This window comes from Plectrocnemia conspersa, unplaced genomic scaffold (genome assembly GCF_051122295.1).
Source record: "Plectrocnemia conspersa isolate PC_06_02 unplaced genomic scaffold, ASM5112229v1 ptg000004l, whole genome shotgun sequence".
Classification (NCBI taxonomy): Eukaryota; Metazoa; Arthropoda; class Insecta; order Trichoptera; family Polycentropodidae; genus Plectrocnemia; species Plectrocnemia conspersa.
The window spans coordinates 6,474,606-6,500,598 of NW_028277168.1; the positions used below are offsets into that span (position 1 = coordinate 6,474,606).

Below are 25,993 nucleotides of genomic sequence, written 5' to 3' on the forward strand. Positions count from 1 at the left end.
AACTGTCCGTAAACCTGAATTTAATCAGAGATGTGGCATATAAGAAAATGTCAGATCTGAGGGTTTGGCATTCGATAAAAAATATATAAAACAGTTATGTCAACATGAATATTATATAGGGGGTCTCCATATCCTCGTGCAGCTAATACTAAGTTTAACTAAAGGATACTTACATGAGAAAATGACAATTGCATAATTTAAACAAGGGGTAACCCGCAAGAAAGATAACGATAAGTAACACAGTAGACTGAAATTTATCAGACCACCACGGTAAACCTTTGTTGTAAGAAAAAAATGTTCCTTTTGGACATTAATATGTCAAAGCACGTTAATTTATAACGTCATTATTACCCTTATAAATAAAGATAATCTATATCATCTCTCTTTGCACAAACAATACACCATCGGGCGCCACAAAAACATTATTAATATTCACCCCTTGCATTATTCGACTTTTAAAATGCGTTCATCTAGCAAATTTCACTCTTTCAAGGCGTAGACATATTTCGTTGGTCAAATATACACGCGAAGCAATTGGTTAACTGATCTCTGCATTGTTATGATTCGCCGGAGACGTCCCTAATCGTCGGTACAAAAGCTCAGGCAGACAAGGTAGACGACAGGCGGCGAAGAGATGCTCCAGACGCGACTTGTGACTAGGGACAGCCTTGAGAGTCGAGAAAAGCAACGAAAAACCTCATAGGACCATCCCGAGGAGCAAATAAAACACAACTTTTCAATATTTAGCTTCGGTAGGTTTGCTGAATAAATTGTTACCAGCTTTCCGGCTTCCATTTCTAGCTGCAAAGTCACACCCCTTGGGCCTCAAACCCCATAAAAAACTATATTTTAGATACAATACAAGTTACGGGTTTTTAAATGTTAGTATGAACATATGATAGTTACAATTCAATGAAAAAACTGAAAATCACTTTGCCACTAGGCAAATAAAATCAAAATTTAATAATTTTATTACTATAACCTATTACTATTACTACTTTTATTGAATATAAAAGTTTTCTGGGAAAAGGAGTATGTGTAGTATTAAATATATTAAATTGTCGTTATCCAAAAATTATGAGCCATTAACTTTTTATTCAACAGATATTATAATATCAATCACATCGTAAAATCGAAACGCATTGTTCGATTGTCAACAAATAGGTCATGACGTGACAACATTCGAAATTGCACACATGATTAATTGACACAACAGCCTAATGGGCACCGACAAAGTCATTTGAACCAGTTTTAATGGTTCCACGACGGTATGATCATAAAATTGGGTCACATGGAAATTATTTCCCCGAATAAACGATTAAAAAAAATATTATCATCCTCGTATGATTTAGAATCGAGGAAGTTTTCAATGCGACTCTTTTTCGTTTCGTACGTGTATATGGCATAATAAAACGTTATTTTTCATACGTAATACGGCGTATAAGGTTCAGTACCGTAAGACCAGTTACTTCATAGGCACTTATTAAGCATTGGGCGTGGGATTGATATGGCAATACATTTACAATGCAATGATGCACGCATTCGCTGAATGCATTCATATAGTGATAAATACAGCGCGTGAAATTGTTGTGTTGTGTTATTAAATTGGAAAATTAATTGAAGCACATTCCAAAAAAAAAACTTCATACAAAATTCAATAAATATATGGTTGTATATAAATTTCTTAAGTAGATCTCGATATCTAATGTACATTGTTTCATTGTAAATATTTGTTTAGTGATACTTTTAAATATGGTGAATGTAATTATTTATTTAATACATCTTTTTATATAAATATATACATATAAGAGTCTCGAATTTCGTGAGCTTAGGTTCACTTTTGCATTTAGGGTCATCACCCTATCCCACAACCGCAGTCTAGGTCTTCCAATAAAATAAAAACCTTCTGGTTTTTCAATGAAAATATCAATGCTAGATTTTGGTTAATACCGATAAAATGGTATCGCAGTGCATGGCGTTAACCTGTTATTAAAATCATTGGGTCTATTACCTTTAAGAATCGTGGGTTCTGGTGGAATATAAACCATATAAGCAATTTTTATTTAAATTCAAATTTTATATAATAAGTACACATATTGCAACATATTTTCTGAAATCATATTCTATGCCAAATATTTTAATTAGACATTAAAAATTATTAAAAATATCTACCCATAATATTTATCTGATAATTATTTGCTGCTCAATGTTGCCAATTTGTGAATTTCCAGTCTAGTTCAAAAGCAATAAAATCGTGCCATTAAGACTTTTTATAACAATATTACGAGTGAGAATATTACTAATATTACCAATAAGAGAGCGCAAAAAACATCACTTCTCAGAAGTAAAAAATCCACGTCAAAAGCAATAAAATCATGCCGTCGCCGTCGCAGTGGGAACGCTTGTTATCGAGCGTTCATACTGCAACTAATTTATAAAAGGAAGTAGTGTAACTACAGTGACTTAAAACGTACTTAAAAAGTGTAAATATGAGCTCCGTTAAAGGTTCTCATCAATCATCATCTAATATTATCTTTGCATAATTATTTTATTTGTAAAAAATCTGTATAAGAAGTCAGAAATGAATATATTTATAGAAATAGGATTAATGAAGTAACTATGATAATAGATTATATCTAATTACACCTTACTAAATTTAAAATATTAAATTATAAGAACGGATTTATGTGTTGCACCTAAAGAAAAATTCAAACAAATAATTAATCAAGTTTTATTAATTACTAATTTGAGGCAATAAATTACAATTATAAATTGCACTTAATGGATTGTATTTAAATCCTATGCAATTAACCTATTTTTCAATATATAATTACATCTAAATATTTTATACTTATAGTATTTATATCTAATTAATGATTTAAGATATCGTTTTATTTATATTTAGTTAAAGTACATTCTCTTTTAGCTACAAGATGAGTAATCAAATGCATATTTGTCCATGAAAATATTAAGCAGTATTCTTAAAATAGTATTATTATAAATTATTACTTAATCTATAGGAAGTATGTCATTTCAGTAATACTAATAACATACCGACGTTATTAGTATCTACACATAAGCTTAGTAAAGTATTCATTTTCGCAAGTAGGTCTAACCAACGTGACGCCCACCACCATTTTGAGATCCTACGTTATAAAATCCAAAGATCTTGTACACCGGATGTAATCGAACGTGCAATTGTCACGAACAATGCGTCATAATGGCATCAAATTGGCGCAAAAACATTCCCAATAAGTTCAACGTTATGCAGTTATTATATCAAAGGACATCAGAATATCTAATAAGGCGGAAGGAACACAATCAGGAAGCGTATTTGCGGTGAAATCGACTAAAATGTTATAAAACGTAGTAAATAAGATAATGGCTACACAGAACCAATTGCCGTTTAGTTTATAAATGGAATTACAATCTAGACAAGTGCACGACATTGATTTGTGTGTGTTTTATTTTTTATTTAAAGCGTGCTGTGAATGAAGAAAAGGGTTACGCCGAAAAACTAACGTGCATCGTTAACTGTTAAGCGTGCGATAAAATCGCGTTTAGTTCGAAACTGTATCCTGATTATAAATTACGTGTAACTAGAATATTACGTGAACGCCCGTGGTTCATTATAATTTGGAACTGTACTTTAAAAAAAATTAACTGTAAAAAATACTAGATTACCATAAGTAAGTAGAATTTAAATAGATAGAAATTAAAACTAAGATTGCTCAAGGACACATTGTGAGTATTGGCCGGAAGTAGCTCGTTTTTTAGAACATATTTTGGTTAATTCATCCTCTTTATATTTAGTAAAAAAATCAGTCAAGTCATGTACTGAAAATTGGCGGAAATCATGAAACGAATTCATTTATTTCATTGATTGAACGAAGGTCTCTTCTAAGTATAAATTGATTATATGGTTTATAATTGATTGTGATCATGAAATCCAGGAACAATTTAATATTAGTCACATACACATTCGTCATTTACGTATTTTTTCAGCATCAAACGTAAATACGTACACTTGTCATTTAAATATATACGTACGTACTGAGTAATTGGATATTACACTCACTTTTCAAGGTATGCGACAATTTTGTATCAAAGTCATTACTCTGTGCTAAAAATATTTAATAATAATTTAGTCAGTTTAGTTAAAAATATTTAATAATAATGAGTCAATGAACTTCCGCACTGATATTAATTGTTTAAAAAAATTGGGCAATTGCAAAATATTTTATTAATTTTTAGTTATTATATGATTTTTAAGATATCACCGATTTTTTATTTTTTCACACATAATAGTCTGAACTTTAACATCAGTTTTAATACTTTATAAAAATAAATAAATAAAAAACAGTTGTCTGATGTCTTTTTCGAAAGAGCAAAAATTTGCTATAATATATGGTGGTTTTGAATGGATAAACAAAGAGCGCACACATGTGCAAACACGGTGCTTGGATCTGCCTGTCCGTGTCCGGTCCGTTCGTTTTGAGCACGGACAGCGAACAGACAAATCTATGTCTTTTCTCACCACACACGTTCGGATTTGTCCGCCAGGCACCCGCGAAAGGCAGATCCATCGGATGTACCCGCGCGTGTATGGTCAGCTATTATAGCTTATATATTGTGGCGGGGATGAGGATAGTTTATTGGAATTTCTATTAATGAGTCACCTCCTATCACGCTGGTTTGACAATCCATTAGAATTTTGATATTTTTGTGCGCAAGATCAAAATATAAAAACAGTTGTTCGGCGCTTTGCCGCCTCTTAATGAGCGTACTATTATCAAGCAACGCAAATAAACGAATCACCAATGAACGGACAAGTATTTTAGACAAATAATAAATCAATCGGCCACTAAAGATTGCCACGGATGCAGAAAAGTAATTGCAAAAATCAATTCAAACCCGTTGAGACACTATAACATCGTTAAAAACTTTTTACTGAAGTACTCTTAGCTGCTTGCAATATTATGAGCGTATTTTTGGCCAACGGGCCGAATCCGAGCCGCGAGCCGTATCTTACTTATAAATAAAGAATAGACGATATGATATTTGAATAGTATTATAAATGTCATATTATTGAATTGCTTAAATATTTGATTTAATAAAAATGTTTTTTTTTTTAATAATAACGTGTTTAGAGAATGTGTTGCGTGAAAGAAATACGATTATTGCTATATGTGCAAAAAACGTATTGAGATATTTATTGAACGATTGTAATTCACTTTTGACGCGTTTAATTGTTATATTAATGAAAAAGTATGAATTATTCAGCACGCGATCATAAATAAACCATAAATTTAATATGGAATTTGAACAAAATGAAAGAGTGACCCATTTTATATTTCAATGACGTATTTTCACAAAAAAATATTCATAATTAGGGAAATTTGTGTATTGAAAACTGTTTGTTATTTATATTAATCTTATGAGTTATTTAATTGTATTTACAATCGAACAATGACATAGAGGCATTGTACTTACGCATAAAATATGTAACGCATTATTGGGCACTGAATGGAATAAATATACCGTATCTTGATTGTCACGTAGAAAGGCCTTCGCATTCTCAGACGTTGCCTGTTTCTCACGTATCGCCATTTTTTATGTATTAAACCTGTAGTCCAGTGGCGGAAGTTGCAGCTTATGGACGTGCCGCCACTGGCATTGGCATTCAAATGGTATCCTGTCATGTGGGCCGACAAATTAATTGGGGACCTATGTGAAAAACTATGCCCGTTTTCCCCATAACTATTCGTGATAAATTGTGTGAGAAAAACATTCACATTCAATTGATAGTAAATTCACGTAAGCTGTGTTTATAGGTACATTCTAGGAATATTGTAATCTATCATAGCATCCTAACTAATGATATAAATAATCTTGTATTCAGAGAAAACAGTCAGATTAGCATCATCGACCATTTGCGTCTTGACTGATAATACTACGAAATTTTCAATTGTGACGCTTTCCACTACGAAAACTAAACACGGATGATGTTAATTTAAAGACTTTCGAGCGCAACGAAAGATATACAATCATAAGAAAAATCCGGAATAAAACCGTTTTTTAAATGATTTTTATTGTAAATGCCCGACTTTTACATATGTTTGATTTTAATTATTCATCGTGAGATCTGGAAAAACTAGGAAAGCTTAATTTGTATATTTTTAATAATTACTAATTCTTATCTCTTAGAGACAATATAAATTTAATAGTAAATATTTTTTGTTAAATTTGAATCAATATCTTTCAGGTATTAGTTATTGACTAAGAAAACTGATAAATCCTGTTGATATATTTATCATAAAATGGTTTTAAAAATTAAATAAATTTATTTATATTTGATTTAAATTGTGCACATTGGTATTAAAAACCCACAGGTGAAAAAATATATGAAGAATACAGCACTTGCTGAAACAAATGATAGAAATTACTGTATTTATTATAAAGCAAAGTCCATTGAACAAATGTTACATTTAGACTTTAAAAACATCTATTTTTTAGTTTTTTATATGTATTTAAATTAAATTACGATCATCGTGATCTAACAGGTTACCAAAATGTGTCACGATAGTCAAAAAGCAATACAAGCAATATCACAATACACAAAAAATATATAATACAAGTAAGATTGAAAATAATACACAAACAAATAATAAAAACAAAATCACAAAATATTACAATTAAGTAATAAGAAATGGAGAAGTTTCTCGTAGCTAAGATTATATATAGATCAATGTGAAATGCCAGTAAATTTCTGCGAAAACTCAGTGAATTCTATCCCAAAATAATGGCGCTTCAAATTACAGATCCCGTTTAAAAATATTGCGCACTATTGCGCACTCATGTGGCATATAGTGAGTATTTTTTTTTGAGTAAATGTTCTAAAAATATATTTAATTTTTTTTGTTAAATATTTATTATTTAGTTAGAAAAAGAGAAAAAAATAATATCGATTTTTTAAACAACATTTGAAAAAGATTTCAGGCATTAAAGGGTTAATCGAATTATATGTAATTAAAATTATATACACGTGTAGCACATTATGTGCATGAGTAATGCATTAATCATGTCATTACGTTTTAACTATAAATACGGAATAACTAAAAGAATAAATTAATTAGTCGCTAGAACTACAGAATCATACAGTCGTATTATTCACGGAGCATCCTTACTTCTCTCACTATTCCATAACATCTGAGACACAGGAATAATCTGAATCTAAATCACTCGAATACATTTAAACAATTTTAAATCACCTACATACAGTAAAAATTGTAACTGCCGTATTTTTTTCATTAATAAATAACGTGAAGAGCAGAGGGCCCAGGTTGGACCCTTGATATTCTTTCGGAAATCGGTTGCTATAGGTTACAAACTGCTACGATTGATTAAATAAATATTAAATCATCCGAGCAACCAAGGTCTGACTGAATAATAACACATAACAAACCTTGTCGAAAGCCTTCTTAAAATTTGTATATACTACGTCTACTTGAATTCTTGAATCAAGAGATTTTATCACTGTTTTAGTGAAAGACAGAAGGTTAGTAACAATGGAACTAGGGGGACTAAGCCCATGTTGTTGGTTTCAACAAAACTTCCCAAAAATGATTTAAAACGTATCCATGGATAATTATTTAAAATAATTTAACAGGAGCTAAACACACCGCGGCTAGTTTTTAGTTCTTTATGCACAATTTATAAGCATTTTTATAAATAGGGGTGAAAAAATGATAAATTAAAATAACCAATCAGGGACTGTTTTTATTTTGTTGCTAATTGTTTACTCTAGTAAAATATATTCCAGTAAAGCATGTTTCATTCTTTAACATATACATTAACGTGTTTGTATTACGGACACATTTGTATATGCAATAAGATTAAAACAACGGATTCGTGTTAGGTATATTTTTATTGTAACATAATAAAATAGTTCTCATGATAGATAAAAATTCGTGAACGAGATCGTACAATGCTCGCAACTTTGCTTTGTATTGTGTTTTTTCTTGTTATTGTTACTATGAACGATAAGATTTTCAATCGCTCCTTTTTCGTTTGATTCAAGAATCGTTAAATGTGTCACTATTGTGTCATAATAGGTGAGCGTGCGAAGTGTTATGCAAAAAATCATTTGAAACGTTATTACAATATGTTGCCACCGGTAAAAATAAAGCGTGGCTTTGCGGTTTAATTGATTCGTTTTTAATTAATTAATCACATATTCAGGTTAATTGAGGGATTGTGAACGGTGAAAAACTCTTTGATTTTAATCTTAATGGTTATTTAAATAACTTTTAATTTATTATTTATATGATTAAGTGATATAATTACTAGTATTCATTTTTTTAGTAATATATAAACTTTAGATCAAGATTTGACTTATTTTTATACATATATATGTATTACTGTTTTTTATCTTTATTAAAAATCTCTAAGCTTATCTCTCTGTTTATCTGTTCCACTAAAAAAAATCGTGATAAATATGATTTTTTACCTAACGCTCTGCTGCCAACTTAAGTAGATAGAATCTATGAATTGTTAAGTTACACTTAAACATACTCTATTTCATTTAATATCTTACAAAAAATACCCTAGTTGTAAATATTAATTTTGTTATTTAAGGTAAAATTATAATTTTTGTGTATGTTCTATGGTTAATTAAAATTAATTGTGAATGATGCTTAATTATTAAAATTTATGTACTACAATATATCAACTAAATACCTATTTTTAAATTAATAACATAATGGCGTGATTATTTTACAATATATTTTCGAAATTTAATCGTATATATAATAGTTTATCCATTTATTTATTCGTTATAAATTATTTAAATATATAATTAATTATGCAATACTATTTAAACTGATGTAAAACACAAAATTAATCTAATGCTTATTTTTTTAAATAATAATAATACCTTACATATATGTTGTAAAAATTTGCATAAATTGTAATACTATGTATATAAAGCATACTAAAAGTTCTGCTTTAATCCTTTTACATTAATTATTTTATTTATTTATGTAAGGAATACAAAATTAAAAACAAGAATAATAATTTAAACATTTTTGGTCGTGCATCAGGAAATCTTAAAATACATTTTTACTTAAAAAGATGCTTTGCTTTAAATTTTAATTTTATTAAAAAAAATATTTGCCCGCGCAGCGCAAAATTTTTGAATATTTTTTCATAAATAACTCATTAACTTTAAGAAAATAACTGGATATTATACAAATAAATTATTATTTATTTTTAATCTTTCGATGTAAGACCAATGTGTAACAAGGCAAGTCTGTACTAACTGGGTAAGTCAACCAGAAATAATGAATACATACAAATAACTTATCTATCAGACTGATAGTATTGGAATCGGTGACAGCTATAAAATTAATTATAAATTAGTACGTGTAATATAATTAACAATCAATAGATGCAACTTTGCAGCTGGGGCTGTTTTTTTATAATAGTGCATTTTTATTAATACAAATTCGAGTCTGCTATCGTGTTTCGAGCCCGTGGCCTTTGGGTTACTAATCTAAAACGTTGCACTACGCTATACCGACTTTAATTTTAATAACGAAAACTTTCAGTAACTGATATTCCAAGTTTTGCCTTAATTTTCTTATAGGGTAATCCAGTCTTAATCAGAATGCCCTGAAGTATATTATTAAAAAAACACTGCTAAGATTAGATATCTTCCCTACGTGTATAAAAGTAAATGTGTATTTATTGTAGTGTAATAGTAAACGTGTATTTTTTGAAGACAACGGATAAACATTGAGCCGAAATTATTTTATTTTTATATATTTTGCTATAAATTTGACTTAATAGGCTTTCCCAATGCGATAAGATGAGCATAATCCCATGTATTTTTTTTAACTTCTAATAGTTATCACCGAAAACATTATTGTGTTTCGCAAACTTGAGAAACTGAATAGTTCGTGTGTTCTCAAACGCCGACGTCCTGGCCGCGACGGTCAAGAATTAAGGACGCGATCCCGACTATCTAGGGCGCTCAAAAGCTCGCAACCGAAGGTCACCGAGTATTAACGGCTTGTTTACACCGCCCCTTAGCAACTTTAAAGGGCATTATTGAGTATACGCTACGCTGCGATTGCAATAAATTGTATCCCAACGCTCTTAGCAACAAGACACCTTGTAAATATGTCTGAATACTTTTCTTTAAATTTTATCCAACAGTAAAGAGTACTTTGAATTCACTGAAACAATGAAACTATATTCAAAGACGCTGCGAACTAGCAATAAATTATAAAAGTGATATGCGCTCCCCATAACGAAGACGAAGACTGTAACAATTTGAGACAGCTCTCGCAAATCGCAGATGAGGATGCTTGCGAGATAATTGGTACTTCTTGGACATGCCCACTAAATGTATTCACGTCTAAAGAGAAACGGTCCAGATTGTCACCTTGACGATCGGTAACCAAAGAACAGAAAATCATTATTATTATGTGCAGGGTAAAATATATTATCTGACGAGCATCCTTTCCAAGCAAAGAATAGTTTATTCACTGGTAGTTATGAGTGATTTATGTCTCCAGATAGATGTATTATTAGGTGGTCCGTACAATATTTCTAATTAACAATTCAATTGTTTGGTCACGAGATCTCTTTCCCATTGTTATATTAATATATTATGTGGGGTATGATTTTGAGCGTTTGATATCTCATTTCGTTCGATCACATGAGTGTTAGAGTGACATCTAAATTATAATAAATTGTGTAGGTGGTTGAAAAACGTGACAGAACTAGTTTTTTATCATCAAGAAAAAGGCAAAGTTCATCACTAACATATATAAACCATTATTTTACCTAGCTCATACATATATTTGTATAAAATGCTGGAGATATTATTTTAAATTATAAATATTATACTTTAAATGACTCAGCTATTTGAGCAAATTAATAATTGGAAATTTTAACCTTTTAAGGTGTAAGGTCAGCTGACAAAAATCACACATGCACTCTGCGTGGGCGGTCACAAAACAGTTTCCACATTGTGACATTAGACCGATGATGCAAGATCGGAGAAGATGCAATCTGCTTTTTTCTCTCTCTCCACAATAACGAAATTTGCTCCTCTCGCTCGCCATGCCGTTCGATTTCATAATTTATTAAATGGCACTTGTTAGGTCGCGTGTGTGTGCGAAAATTTTCGACGAGATTATAAACTTTTGCGAAAATTTCAACAAAAGAGCGTTGCTAAACGTAACCGGGGCGTCTTCTTTCTCTTTGTTCTTTTATTCATGGTGGCGCACGAGCGCTTGCCATTATTAACCCTCGATGTGAACGACCGACAATTTTTATCTTTCTACGACAACACATCTTCATGTCGTGCTAAAACCAGCGTTCATGGCCACTATACCATGTCAACGGCATGTCATATCTATTCTAAGACATCGTCTTCCAGTATATTAAATGGAGAATTGCAATTTAAAAAAAATCTGTTGATGTTAAATTAGTACACCTTAAGTGTTTCCTAATAGCTGATATCACAGAGAGGTCATATCAACAAATCTCTACGTACTTTCAAAGAGCATTTTTATGGCTAATATACACAACAGATTTTGGATGTTATAGCTATCTCAATCTTTCGTAGCATTAAGTTCGCCAAATGCCTCAGATTTTACGGCGTAATTAATATGAACTACGTTTGAATGATTTCAAAGTAAAATCAGTTATGACTATGTCCAGAATAAGGCAGTATATTTATATGATACTCCGTTCCCACCCTGCTGAAAAATGCACCACTGATAGTAAGCAATAGCTTTGGCTTCAGTTTTGATGAAATGCCTATAATATGCATTATGGTGGTCGTTATTGTCAAGTAAATTATGTATCGTTGATTCCTGTGTGTGAAGGTATCCATGAGGGTTCGAGGTGTTTTAATTAAAATTCTCGATAGCTCTTCTCAGTTTGCAGGTGTGACCCATACATGTGTACGTTCATATAGTATGTATATACTATATATGTATGAAAGTGAATGAGAATAACTAGTGAAAATATATTTTCACTAGCATTTCAGTAAAATAATATTAGAAAACATTTTCACCGGTAGATATATATTTTTGCAAGTGAAAATATAATTTTTCTGATGGGTGCCAGTGAAATTATATGCTGCTATAAACCATCATTTAACAGACTTGCAACGTGAACAAGAAAATGGTTTTCATCTGTTAAATCCGGTGCAAGGATTTTTCCAGACACGAATTTTGCGGACAGGAACTTTCCGGACAGGATTTTTGCGGACATTGATTATTCAAAAAATATGTTTAATAATATATTAAAAAAAATAATATTTACATTTGGATACTCTTTTTTTGTAGATAATATATCTCTATAAGAGGGAGTACGGGACGTATCCGTATTTGCATCATAGTGTCTTTTTGTTAGAAGCGTTGGGATACAATTCATTGCATTTTTGACAACTCATCAAAGATCGGTGATTTTTGGGTGTGAGCTTTAGAGTGCCATACAGAGTCGCGATCGCGTCCCTTATTCTTGACCGCTGTGGTCAAAACATCAGCGCTTAAGAACCCAGTCTTGCCAAACACAATGATGTTTTCGGCGATAGCTCTGAGAAGCCGAAAAAAATATATGGGAAGATGCTCATCTATTTTAGGTGTACATCATAATTTTTTTATAATATTTATTTGTAGTTTAGTATTTTGTGTGAATCTTTAATATGTCTGTTAAAGAGCTATAGGTGTGAATTCGTATGTATATGAGAGTATGTTAGAGTTGATGTATTGTATCTGTATGTATGTCATTATGATTTGATTTGTTATAAAAAATAAAACATTTGCCTCCCCCCCCCCACAATATCTAATACAAAATCTGACCTTCCTAAAAATTTGTTACCCTATGCATGACTACAATATGCCAAAAAAATCCGGGCAGGCGCTTCTTTTTAACCAGCACCCCCAGCTATGCTGCTATATGCTTATAATAAAATATGTAATAAAAATATATAAAAAACAGTTTTCAAGTTTAATGACATTTAATTATTTTAGCACGCGCTCGACTCGAACAAACAATCAGAAACATCTGGTGTATCTTCGACTTTTACCGATTCTAAGAAACTGGCTAAATTGGGCCGACCAAAAATATTTTTATCTATAGAGGCTAATAAAATTATCATATAGTTTTCACATATTCAACATATCTCTTAGCTATTCGTGGATATATATTTTTAGCGCATTTAGATTAAGAACCACACTACATTAAGGGTCCTTGCATCGCAAAAATGCCACCCCCAAGTATGTGCCACTCGGGGCAGTCAGCCCTTCCTTGGTTACGCCACTAAGAAAAGTACTTTATATTTGTGGCAATACAAATTAATGTGTTCATCATTCACACATATTTAACTGGGAACTGTTTTTTGTATTATATTTAGCTTTTGTGATCGCTTTTTAAACATTTTCTACATGTTTATATTTACTGAATTAGGGAGATAAAACAGAGGAAGCTTCGCCCCTTTAGCTTGTACACCTATGGATGCACCGACACTAATAATTTATTTAAATCGATAGGTGTCTCTTACAGCAGCATGCGTGTAAGACTTATCTGTTACGGTCAGAATCGAAACAATAATCAATAGCGAGAGCGCAAAGCGTAGACTGTCAAACGAGTGGACAGACGTCTGGCTAGCGTGGCAATGAAATGGTCATACGATTTTCTTTTTCTTTAGAAACGTAGCGAAAAACAATAAAGAAATCAGCCCTGGATGAAAGCCAACGAATCGCGAGAGCATAATCGGATTGGTTCACGAGAGCGCCGGTCGCCGTAATCACGTACCTTTAAAAAGTATGCAAATCTAGGTGAAATATGTAAACTTTCTCTGTTCTTTCTCTGATCGGCTATGACCGAGCTGATCGCGTTTCTATTGTGTGGGTGACGCCCGGAGCGACCGCCGTCGGATGAAATAACATTGGAGATACGTGCATGCGCACATGTGTGCGAACACATGATAATTTGTATGACATGTTATGTCGAAACTGAATATGTTATGAAAGCAAGCTGATGGACATCTTGCATATATTAAATAATACTATTTTGATCGTTTTAATATCGTGCAAATCACGATACGGAAGTATAAACCATAAGCCTGCTTAAAATTTTAGAATATTTGCAATATAATATGATGTATGTATCTACATATATGTATTGTAGGTATATCAATGGCATTTAGAGACGAAAGCCTTGAATATTAAGAGGGTCATGAGGGTCATTCTTCTTCAGCTGATAACGAGCAATCGAAGGCGTTAGCTGCATCAGAAACATACACAAATTCGTGAGCTTGCACAAAACGTAGGCGTTAGTTTTTTTATTATTACTTTTTTTGTTTACAATCCATCAGTTAATTTTTTTAACATGTTGGCATGTAGAGAAACAACCCGTTGGATGCATCTCTTTATAAAGAGAAGTATAGAATATATTTTCTAAATTAATTTGTATGGTCTAAAAGTTTGTGTGTTTCTTTGGTATGTCAGATGGTTTAAAACGTTTTAGTCGTTGAGTATTATTAGATTTGCAGTCTAGTAATCTAATCACCAGTATATTTGTATATGACTCCAGTCTTTTCCTATATGCTATATAACTGCTTACGATTTTATTTTTCACTGTATTCTTTGATTTAATATTCACCATGTAGTACATCTGACGAAATTTGATTGCTAGCCTTCTATTCAAATGCAGTCCCAAGTCTCTACTTATTCTCTTTCATGGAAGGGATGGCCATTTAAAAACACTTGCGAGCATATTTTTTTAGCAATTTGTGTCAATTTCAACTCGTTTGCCTTGATCTTCTACTTTTTTAACCATTTTTCTATTTTGTCAAGGTTCCTCTGAAGATTCATTGTCGCTTTTGATGGGTTTATATGCGAGTACATTACAGCTGTGTCGTTCGCAAGTGTCGCAATTGTCGTTCGTCTTCTTCTTTGGGGATCAGCAGAAAATAGTAAATAAAGTAATGGTCCTAGTACACTACCCTGTGGCACTCCTTATTGCTCTCATTTAAGTTCGTGTATTCCTCGATACAATTTTAATTTATAAAGCAGACCCTCATGCCACACCTTATCAAATTCTTGGCTAATGTCGAGAAACGCTTCAGAACAGAATATATTTTTTTCTAAATCATTCTTCATATTTTTAACAATTTTATGCAATAGTTCTATGGGTATTCTCATTCTTAAAACTCGCACCTTAATTACTGTTACTAAGGATGATCATTTATCATTAGGATGAATTGGATAATAAAATGTAAAAGACACAACAGCCATCGTTACGTCTAGAAAAAAAGGGTTTCACATAAATAACAAGAAACTTTTCTCCGGTGCATTGAAAGAATATTTCTTTGTTGCAAAACGGTCAGGGGAAACAATATATAACCGGAAGACAAAAAGCACCATAAGCACACAATATTCCCGTTGCATAATTCGAATACACTCGTACCTAAATAGAATCGAATCGAATACAAAAGAATGGGCTCGATTAAACAAGGAAATATTTTAAGAGATATGTTAATCTAAATAAATACTTTGTTTCATAAAAACAATTCTCAAAAATGAACATAAAATAAATATAGTAATGTATAATAAAAATATTAAATTGCACAAAACTTTTATAGTGTGCACTAGAACGAAATATTTGTGCAATAAAATATTCAAAAAATAAGTATTAAATTATATTTTTTACTGTAACAGTTGCGAAACGTCCAATTGCTATTCTAATCCAAACCGAACCTAATGAAAATAAAACTAATTAGGAAATATTAATTAATACTAAAAAATATTATTTAAAATTAATATTTACTAAATATTAATATAGTATATATTAATAGTTTAATAGAAAAAAAATATTGTTATTGTATACTACAAATAAAACTATTGATAGTAATGAAAATTATAAGCTAAAAATATTTTCTAGAGATGTGTTTTTTGAAGATAAATATTCTTTGCAAAATGATTAGTTTATTGTCTAATATTATTACCGCAACGACGACGACGATATATTTCATCCTGATTACTTTACAAATATATTCTAAAAATACATTATTTACTATTTGATTAAAAATGGATATTTGGAAACTCTTATCCTGTTGAAAATCTGTCGTTACCCTGAGATCAATTTATTTACTTTCTGTTATATTCTGAGACATCATGTTAACAATCTGCAAACATTATCATGTTTTAAGACGTGTTCGAGAGCAACGCGAGGAAAATAATAATAAAATCCCTCTTGAGAGCAGTCAAGAGCAGATCGCATTTAAATGCTTGTCATAATTTCCACTCGGTGGATGGATAGATAAATAGACGTTCGTGGACTTGGTACGAATTTTTCCATGTTTTCTTTCTCTGTCTCTTTCTCTCCAACGTTTCACGGTCAGTTCGTTACGAAATTATTTTCAGCGCGCGTGCTATCGCGATGAATAGCTTTCACTGAACAACGCACAAAAATTCCATATAATAATTGATCAATTATGTGTGTTTACAATAACAAAAAAATAATGCTAATGTTCGACGCGCGTTCCACTTTTAGCCAAAATAATAGACGCAGATCTCATTGAAAAAAAGTTCCATGCTCGACGATTCAGAATGAGAATATGCACTACAAAAAAAGAAAACTTTTCGATGGTATTGAACACGATTTATTTATATATGGAACGCTAATTAAGTTCTGATTCGTGTAAAGAAATTTGATATTTTTTATCTTCAGCCTTTGGTGTTCTAATTTATATTATAATGAACAGTATATGGGTGGCCGATTGGAAGAAATTTTATGAGTGGGTTAAATTAAGCTATAGCTTCCTTCTCAAGCATCATGTATGCTTTCCTATAAAAACGACCGCCATATAGAATCGGCAAATTACATAAATATAAGTATATATGTATGTACATACGCCACCATTTCAGTCTCACTACAAAGAGGTCACGTTAATAATGATCATCTTTTTACTTTCCTCTTACATTGATCGCGATTGCGAACTTACTGTATCGCTTGTCATTGTCGCCAACATAAAATATTCGAACAATAAACCAATCATTCATCTATCAATGCACAAAAAATATTGTAATACTTATTATTGACACTCAATAATTTAGATTGAAAGAAAGCTTTCGCTATGAAACTTATTGTGATGAATAAAATTGATACTATCATAAAATGCTATTCAATGATATATCTACTTTTTAATACTATGTTGTTTTATAAACAGTGGTGAACAATAGAATAATCTATGGCTATTGTATTAAAATGACAATGGATTTGGAATATTCTATCTATATTATAAACACATACAAGAAAAACTCATATTTAAATACAATATACAAAGCAGTAATTAGTAATTAATTGGAAATCAAAATTATGAAATTAAGTAGTAATCAGGGCCGGTCCTATCTTATTTAGCACCCCATGCAAAAACTAAGTTGCCCCCCCCCCCTCCACACATTTACAACATAAGCTTATATACATTAAAATATCATACACCAACACTACTTTACCAATTGTCAATTATCTTTCGCAAATAGTTCTAAAATGTATAGTAATTAAAAAGAACTATAAACATTTTGAAACTATAAATCAAAATAATTACATAGTGGTAGTTTATTTTACGATAATTATTTAATAAATTAACGCATTTATGACCCAAAAAATAGTAGAACAACGCTAATCAACCGAGGCGAAAACAACTGTATGGTAACCACAGAACAAAGAATATTATAGTAGCTAACCAAAGTGTGCATAAAAGAGCACTGAGGAGCAGATATTAAAATATATGGTCAACATGAGACTATTATCGAGTCGCTCTACTATAAGGGGAACTAAAAAAAATATTTAACCATTTTCTATGCTAATATTAAAAATATATCATTAAATATATATTTATAAAAAATATTAGAATATATTTTTCAGGTTTAAACATTAACAAAAATGGCGTTTTTAAGACCCCAATGCAATTGAAACGTTGTCAAAAATAATTTATAAGTAAGTTCAATCTAAAAAAATAAGTTTAAATAAATAAAGGTTATTTTCAAATTTCATTTGCTAGCTCTACGAAATAGTTTGGAATGAGCTCCAATTTTAAGTGGTCTCTGATCGTGTGCACGTGATTGCGTGTACGTTCATCAAGCAATTACAGATATTTTTGGCAACATTGTTTGACATTTTTTAAAGAAAATGTTACGCACCTATTTTGATTTTTTGGCGTCCCCCATGTGACCGCCTGTGCAACCTGCCCCTCGGCCCAGTCCTGGTAGTAGCTTACCTAAGACGAAATAAACACATAATAACGAGACTTGTAAATCATAAAATCATTATTTAAGAAAGTATATACCATAACACTTAAATAGCTCTGTGTATCTTTAAAACTTTTAAGACATTATTGCAAATTCGATTTTACAGTTAGTATAAATAATATTGGTTAACAACCAAACCTAATAGATTGATAAAATATTTTCATGAATATCATATAGATGGCACTAAATTGTTATTTTAAATATTATAAGAAAGCTTTCCTATATATTGGAGGTAGTATATTAATTTATCCTAGTAAATTTCCAAGATTAATTTTGACGTTTAAATTTTTATTATACCCTTAAAATCCCTACGAAAATTAACTTTGAGAAAATGCAAGTGGCAAGTCATTGTTGATCTCAGTAATAGCATATATCATTAGAAATGGTTTCATAATCAGGGCAAAATAGGTAGTCATGCAATAATAATTAAGTACCCTTTTCTAGATACATCCAAAAATGATTGAAACGTTCACTTACTACAATAATTAAAAAATAGTGTAGGGTTTCCAACATAATAATAGCCCATAAGAATTGAACAAAGGTTATTTATCAAACAAAAACTCGAAAGAAATCATCACTTCTGAACACCCAAGAGTTTTAAGAGCGACTAAGCTCACGTTTGGAAGCGACCACAACGGTCGCCTATAAATAGTCACCCAGAAGACACTCTTGCTTCATTAACCATTTGAGTAGTGAGTTAAATTATACACATTTATTTATTAGTATACACCTGGAAGTGAGCTAATTTGACGTATTTTTCTGTAATTATTTCTGTTGTTATTTTATATTGCATTTATAGTAAATTATAGAAAAAATCGGCTATTCTCAACGTTTTATTGCGTTTATTTATTTTACTACTTTTTATATTAATATGTGGCCGGTGGTGCCATGTCCACTGTGCACTTTCATTTTCTTACATTTAAACCAGAGCATCGAACCGTTATTTTTTTCGTTCCGGTTTAATTAAAATATATATATTTATATCGGTTCGGTTCCGGAATAAATATCAATCCTAATCTCCTAAAACCATCATTGCAGTTTTATATAAGTGAGGATATGTATTTTTATTTTCCTCCCAAAATATGTTTTTTTCTGTCAAATCTTTGTACATGGTTAGTTTTTCAATAAGAATTCAATATCCACATCTGTAGAAATAGGAAATCTATGTCTCTTCTTTACTTCTCAAGAAATCCTCTAAATCATCTACCTTTTCATCAGATGTTTTACTAGATGATTATGCTTGAACATTTATAATTAAAATTATAATTTGTTCCAAATATTTTTCAAATGCTGCAGCTTATATTTTTAGTGACTGCATACCTGAACATTAACCAAACCAAAATCTTTTTTCGGTTCAGTTCCAGTTCTCGTTCCAACAAAAATAACGGTTTTTCCAGTTTCTCGTTTAAAGCCTTGTATACTTCACAATAAATACTATGGTAGCGGCTCAATCTGTCTAATTGCTACCCATCACCATATTGATTTTTTTGTTCTTTTATTTCTTGCATGTAAATATATAACTATCTGGGGTAGCACAAAACAATGAAAGATCGACCATCAAACATGTACAGCGATAACACCCAAAGGGGGTTGAGTACAAAGGAAAAGTTTAGGCCATTGGCCTAAATAAGCCTCCTCTCCCAAAGTTTAAGACTACACTTGCTCACATCAATACTCAACTCAGGACCTGCCATCATGAGAAACACCTGTTACATTACTTTTTGTATCAACATCTCAAGACACTAAATTGCCATCTAGAAACCAGCCATCACAGCACGATTGGCAAACCGTCTATTAACCAGAAAAAAACTAGAAGTGAAAAGGTGGATAGATTCTTTTCACTATCAAAGGAAATTAGATAAAAATATTTTATCATAGGATCCATTCACATAAGAGGTAGAAATAAAATGGATAATAATCTTATATAAAATTTTATTTTAAAACGAAAATAGTCACAGATGTTTAACCATGTTTCTGGGTCAATTCCTTGGCCTTAGCCCTCTCGAATTTAGCGATGCGGGCCTGGCTCTTCGACCCCAGCAAACCACCACCCCAGTGACGTCTGAGTTCTTCATATCGTTCATTGAAGTTGGTCTTGATGGCCTCGATCAACTTGGTAAATGAGGCACGGTCTCCAGATTCCACCTTACCACAAAAATACAATCAATTAATCTTATCCTTATAATAATCACAAACTAAATATTTAAAGGTACATCAGAAATTCTATTGGTGGTAGAAGAATCTTCCGCACAACGCTTTAGGATAGCAAATACTGGATCATCATGAACAAAATCATTATTATTTAAAATAATCTATATTCATTCTTACGTTTGTTAAGCAGACTGCACTGCAGTTCTTCTTACGGATCAACGTTCCAAGACGAGCTTTGCCCTTGATGATGCAATATGGGACACCCATCTTGCGGCACAAAGACGGCAAGAAGAGAACGAGCTGTAAAATAAATAATTTCATTAATAAAACAAGCGCCAATGGATCAAAAACAATAATTTTACAACACAAAGATAACTCAGGGTCAATTGACATCATTTTATCGAGCTCAGGTACTATTTATTTATAATAACTGATCACTCGAAATCGGTCGAAGAAATTCAAAATACATCATAGTAAAATTTAGACTTGATTTAATATTTCAGTATCAAAAGTACCTCAATGGGGTCGACATCATGAGCGATTACGACCAACTGGGCCTTCTTCTTCTCGATTAACCGTGTCACTGTGTTGGTTCCAGCCCTAACAGTGTTTGGCCTCTTAGGTGGGGCCTCTTCCTTATCAGCGACCTAAAATACAGTTTTATAGTTTTAACAATTTAAAAAAGAAAACATGAAAAAAATTACATATTATAATAAAGGTCAGTGTTAAAAAGCTCTAAAATAATAAACTCATAGATATTCGTTAAAATATTTCATCATAATTATCATATAATAATTGAAGGTATACAGCAAGAACATGTTTGTTTTTATTTATAATTTGGTAAAAAAACCAAAGCCTTTAAAATTCAGCAAACATATTCTCGCCGACGAATCTTAATGTAACTTATATTATCAGGAACATACCTTAGCTTCAGCTTTAGCCTTCAAACGAAGCTTCTTTTGGATGGCGCTTTCTGGCCTGTATTTAGCGAGGATCTTGAAAAGTCCCTTAGCTGCATAAAATTAACGAACATTGATTAAAATACAATTTAAAACAAAATTACAACAATACAATAACAAAGCAAAATCAGAGTTAAAAAGCTCTCGGATATTAACAACACAGTTTTTCAGTTGAATATACAGTTTCATCATTTAAATTATTTCCAAATCACTATTAATATTGATTGTATAATAACCTGTCTGCTTATCGAGCGTGGACTGGAACTGGTGAATTGGTGGAGGTACTTTCAAGCGGCGCTGGAGGATAGCCTTTTGCCGTTGGATGCGAATGTATTTTGGCCAGCGTACGTAACGTGAGAGATCACGTTTGGGTTGCACATCTTGACCTGTTTTATATTAAAAATGATATAATCTATATACATTAGAATAAGCAATTAAATGTGGACGGGGACGAACCAATTCCAAAGTTGCGCGGCCTCTTTTCGAAAAGTGGGTTGACCACCTTTTTGGGCTCGATCTTCTTTTCGACAAGGGGTGCCGCCGCTACCTTCTTTCCGATCTTCTTCTTGGGCTGAAATGATACAGATTAATTCAAACGATTGAATCATTACCAACATTTCAGCTGATAATATCAGAGTATTATTAAAGTATTAAAAATCTGACATTTTGCACAGGTTTCACTGTGTTTGATTGTCTTTAACCCTTTGAGTAGTTAGTTAATTTGTTAGTATACACCTGGGAGCAAGTTAGTTTTCCAGTTATTTTTTATTGCTATTTATTTATTATTTTATATTACATTTATAGTATATTATGGGGGAAAAATCAGTGACTTGACGTTTTAATAAATCATTTTATATATTAATAAATTTAGATAATTTATTTTATATACAGTATATCCCCCAGTAACACGGTAAATTGGGGACGCGCTATTTGGGTGCCCATTACTTTATGTGCGAGCAAGCCAAAGGGAGGATATCTCACAAACACGCCTGATTCGTACGTATGTATTGCAAAAAATTGTATGAGTATTTTCTATTAACCCAACTACACGCATCCCAAATAGCACGCCCCCAATTTATTGTTTCATTTGGGGGGGGTACTGTATTCAGCTTTTGGGGATTTTTTTATATCAACTCAGAGGCTATTAATGTTTTATATAAAATATTTTTAGGTAATATATTCAGTTATTTCACTCTTAAATTTATTGGTATTAATTTTATAAAAATTATTATATCAGTAAAAGATGTAGTGATATCGCTCAGAAGGTTAATTCATGTCACTAATGTAACTCATAGCTAAAAAGCTAATAAGTTTGTTACTCTTGTGGCAATTTTTTCGTTTATTCTGAATTTTAGGAGGGAGATCCATCACTGCCTTTCGAGACGCATAAAAGGCAAGTGACCGAGGAATGACATAGTCGAAAATCACGTTACTAGTCCACTAAAGCTCGTTGTCACTGATTATGAACATATTTGTGGATAATTATATTGAACAAATTAGTATAGAAAGTCCATCGCATCAAATTTTGTGCCTAATTAATATCATTAATGTGCACTATTTTATTAATCTTTTTCGACGTACCAAAAATTCGAGTCGCAAGTGACCCGCTAGCTATTATACTCATATTCACATATACGTTGATTTGATGTCAATGACAAATTGAAAATATAAAGAAGAGCAGAAAATCAAGTAGACATTTCAATATTAGGTCATAAATGAAGTTTAGTTATATGGAGCTATGTAATTTGAGCATGACTTTGTTTATATCTAATAGAGAATACCAACTAAACCAGAAGCGAAATAAGAGTGAAAATACAGCTTTTTAACCACTCAGTCCCCATGAAGAAGTTACTCGCCAAAAAATATATGATCCAATTTCCCCATGGAATCTTCGATTCTCATAAAATTATTTTAAAGTGGTAACAGAACATTTATGTATTAACTCGATTTGGTGCTAGAAAATAATATCATGGACGACAATGAGGACCAAATAATTATTTGTTGAACAAATGTACGGACATATTGTAGGGGAAAATTCGATTAGGAGCGTTTTCTACAATCATGTGAGTGGTCGAGGTGGAGCTTAGAATGTCACACATAACCTCAATTTTTGTTACACAGAAAATTTTAATAAACACGATATTGCAGCAATAAAGCACTGATTAAAAATACCTATTTACATTATTAATCACCAATACTATCGTAATGAATATGACAGAATTGCTTTCGTCAACACATAACCTATAAAGTATAAACATCGCGTTTTTACATTCCCTAGTGTGTAGTTGCGCCTTGTAGCTTCATGCTTTGTTATATTATAGGCAGAAGCGTATTAGAGGTTTTGCTGATAGTCAAAATGTCATCTTCGTCACAGATGACAATCTGTTGGAGAATCCATGTGAACGAGAAGTCGCCGTTCGAGGTGACATTTGACAAAAATATGATTCGGGAGCGAAAGTTCTCATCGGATGACATCTTACCTTCTTCTGCACCATGACTGCGGCCCTGGATTGCTGGCAAGCAGACGGATGACCGGCGGCAGTACGGTCGCCGCTGGAAAAGGCCGCTTGGAGGTAGGGATGTGACGTTCTACGCGTGCTTGGTTACAAAACGACACTTAACGAGCATTATGTTTTTGTAACATTATTCCTATTTTTATTTATCATATATTTTTAATCTATAAATATATATTGTACTTACAAATATTATTTGATTAAAATAGTAATTTATGAAAGAATGTATAAGCAAAATTAGTTATTTAGAATATAATTAAATGTGTATTAAGCAAAAATGTATTAAATACCTCCAGATGATATTTATGTCTTCAATCAAGACTTTAGGGTCAAAGTCGTAAAAAAATTAAATGCAAAATATTAACGTATATGTCAACGAATGAGTATGGCTCAGAGTTTTGGAAATGTATTAGGTGGGATAATTTCTCAGTGTTATTTATTTTTCTTAATTTTATGATTTTATATATAATTTTATGTTTAATTTTTTTAGTTATTAAAAGAACTAGTTTCTTTAAAAATTATTTTTTATATTTAAAAGAAAAATATCGAAATCTTTTGAAAAATTTTGGTTTTGGAATACGTGTTATTAGTGAAAAAAATGATTTTTAAAAATAAAATTAATTCAGAATAAATAAAAAATAACCAGAACATGTTATTAATAATAATGCAGCCCTTACTTGTGAATTTTATTATGTATTTAATATTAATAAAAAGTTCTTTGACTATTCCCTTCGAAAAAAAGTTTATAGTTTTTCTTTCTATGATTGCGATATTAACCCACGCAAGAAAGATATTTCATCGGGAAACGAAAGACCAGCAAAATACTTAAGATAGTTTTGTGGACGGATGGTGACGGGTGGCAATTACAAAGATTGAGCCATTGCAGTAGTATTTATTGAATGAAATACAGTTTAGTCACATGTTGAAATATGATAGGTGAGATCGGTGGACGAGGCCCCGCCAGTCATTGTCTTCCCATTGAGATCCGCCAAGGAATGTGTTTTGCCTAGTTATAAATAGTTTTAATGTCTTAATTTTATCTTCAGCGGCTTTTACAAATTAGGTCACAGATTTTTCGTGAATTTTTTATTCCATCTCCCTGAGTCAGGCTCCTGTTTTATTCACACTGTCACAATTTTGCTGACCCCTCCCCCTAAGCCTGTGACTTCATTTATGAAAGCCGTCTCTATGTAATATGATAAAATAATATGTGGCATATACGTAGGAGCAATTACCGCATCTGCGTATTACGGAAGCCAGTAGTATAATAATATTAGGCGGGATCTTTCCGCTTGGATTATACTAAGCATCTCTTGGCCATTAAAAAGTTTGTAATAGGTATGTCTTGAATAAATCAGAAGAGAAGTATTAAACATATTATTATATTATATTTCTGTAAATATTGTACGTAAAGATATGATTAATTTTCCATTTTAATACCTCTTTGGTAGGAAAGCCTGATATTGTTCAATCCAAATTATATTGACTAAAATGCATTGATATTTTGGTGACGGGATGGTGACGGGATGCAATTGCACACAGATTGCAAACAGTAGTATTTTTATTGAATTATGAAATTGTTTACATGATGTTTTACAAGTTTAACGGGGTGCGGACCCGCAATATATAAATAAGTAGATATTTAAAATGTTTATCGATTTATTTAAAAAATAATGTTTATAATGTAGTTTTTTAATTTTAAATCATAATAAAGTTTATACATATATAGAGGAAAGGAGGAAGCAAAATAAGTCATTACTAATTTTAATAGCTAGTAACTTGCGGGACCTAAAATTTGTCCACCTAAAATAAAAACAATGGTTATTCGTAATTTCAGGTTATTGTTATAAGTGTGTGAAAAACCTCGATAAATATTTATACAAAATTTAGCTAATTAAAATATTTAGTATTATTTTTTTATATCTGTGGTATTTTGGGAATTTCTAAATAATAAAAACAAAATATGCATGCCCGGTCAGTAAGATTTTTTTTCCATTCGCTAAGAATGAGTAACGATAGTTAGTGAGAGATAAGA

At 31.5% G+C, this 25,993-nt stretch overlaps 2 protein-coding genes and 2 non-coding genes across 6 annotated transcripts in view; all 4 read right to left on the reverse strand.

Moving 5' to 3' along the window:
• The window catches only part of Gasp (Chitin binding Peritrophin-A domain-containing protein Gasp), a 47,985-nt gene extending 29,679 nt beyond the window's left edge, over positions 1–18,306 (reverse strand). The window contains exon 1 of one of the 2 annotated variants that reach the window (XM_088184347.1): positions 18,228–18,306. The gene's annotated coding sequence lies outside the window, so the exon portion shown is untranslated. The remainder of the gene's footprint in view (positions 1–18,227) is intronic. The other variant, XM_088184346.1, reaches the window with a different exon arrangement.
• Positions 18,307–20,250: 1,944 nt separating this feature from the next.
• Positions 20,251–24,020, reverse strand: RpL7A (ribosomal protein L7A). 2 transcript variants are annotated; one of them, XM_088184349.1, is made up of 7 exons: positions 23,926–24,020; positions 21,902–22,007; positions 21,682–21,831; positions 21,410–21,498; positions 21,002–21,133; positions 20,664–20,786; positions 20,251–20,480 (listed from the first exon to the last, which is right to left on the reverse strand). In XM_088184349.1, the coding sequence occupies exons 1-7, from the start codon at positions 23,938–23,940 to the stop codon at positions 20,298–20,300; spliced, it is 798 nt and encodes a 265-aa protein (XP_088040475.1). In that variant the 5' UTR covers positions 23,941–24,020; the 3' UTR covers positions 20,251–20,297. The 2 variants fall into 2 exon arrangements, with proteins under 2 accessions (XP_088040475.1, XP_088040474.1); XM_088184348.1 differs by having other exon boundaries at positions 21,902–22,016.
• On the reverse strand, positions 21,200–21,270 carry LOC148235741 (small nucleolar RNA SNORD36). Its single transcript, XR_015809477.1, has one exon. It is a non-coding gene; the product is annotated as a small nucleolar RNA SNORD36 (small nucleolar RNA).
• LOC148235742 (small nucleolar RNA SNORD36) lies at positions 21,567–21,642 on the reverse strand. The gene has a single exon (XR_015809467.1). It is a non-coding gene; the product is annotated as a small nucleolar RNA SNORD36 (small nucleolar RNA).
• Positions 24,021–25,993: the final 1,973 nt, after the last annotated feature.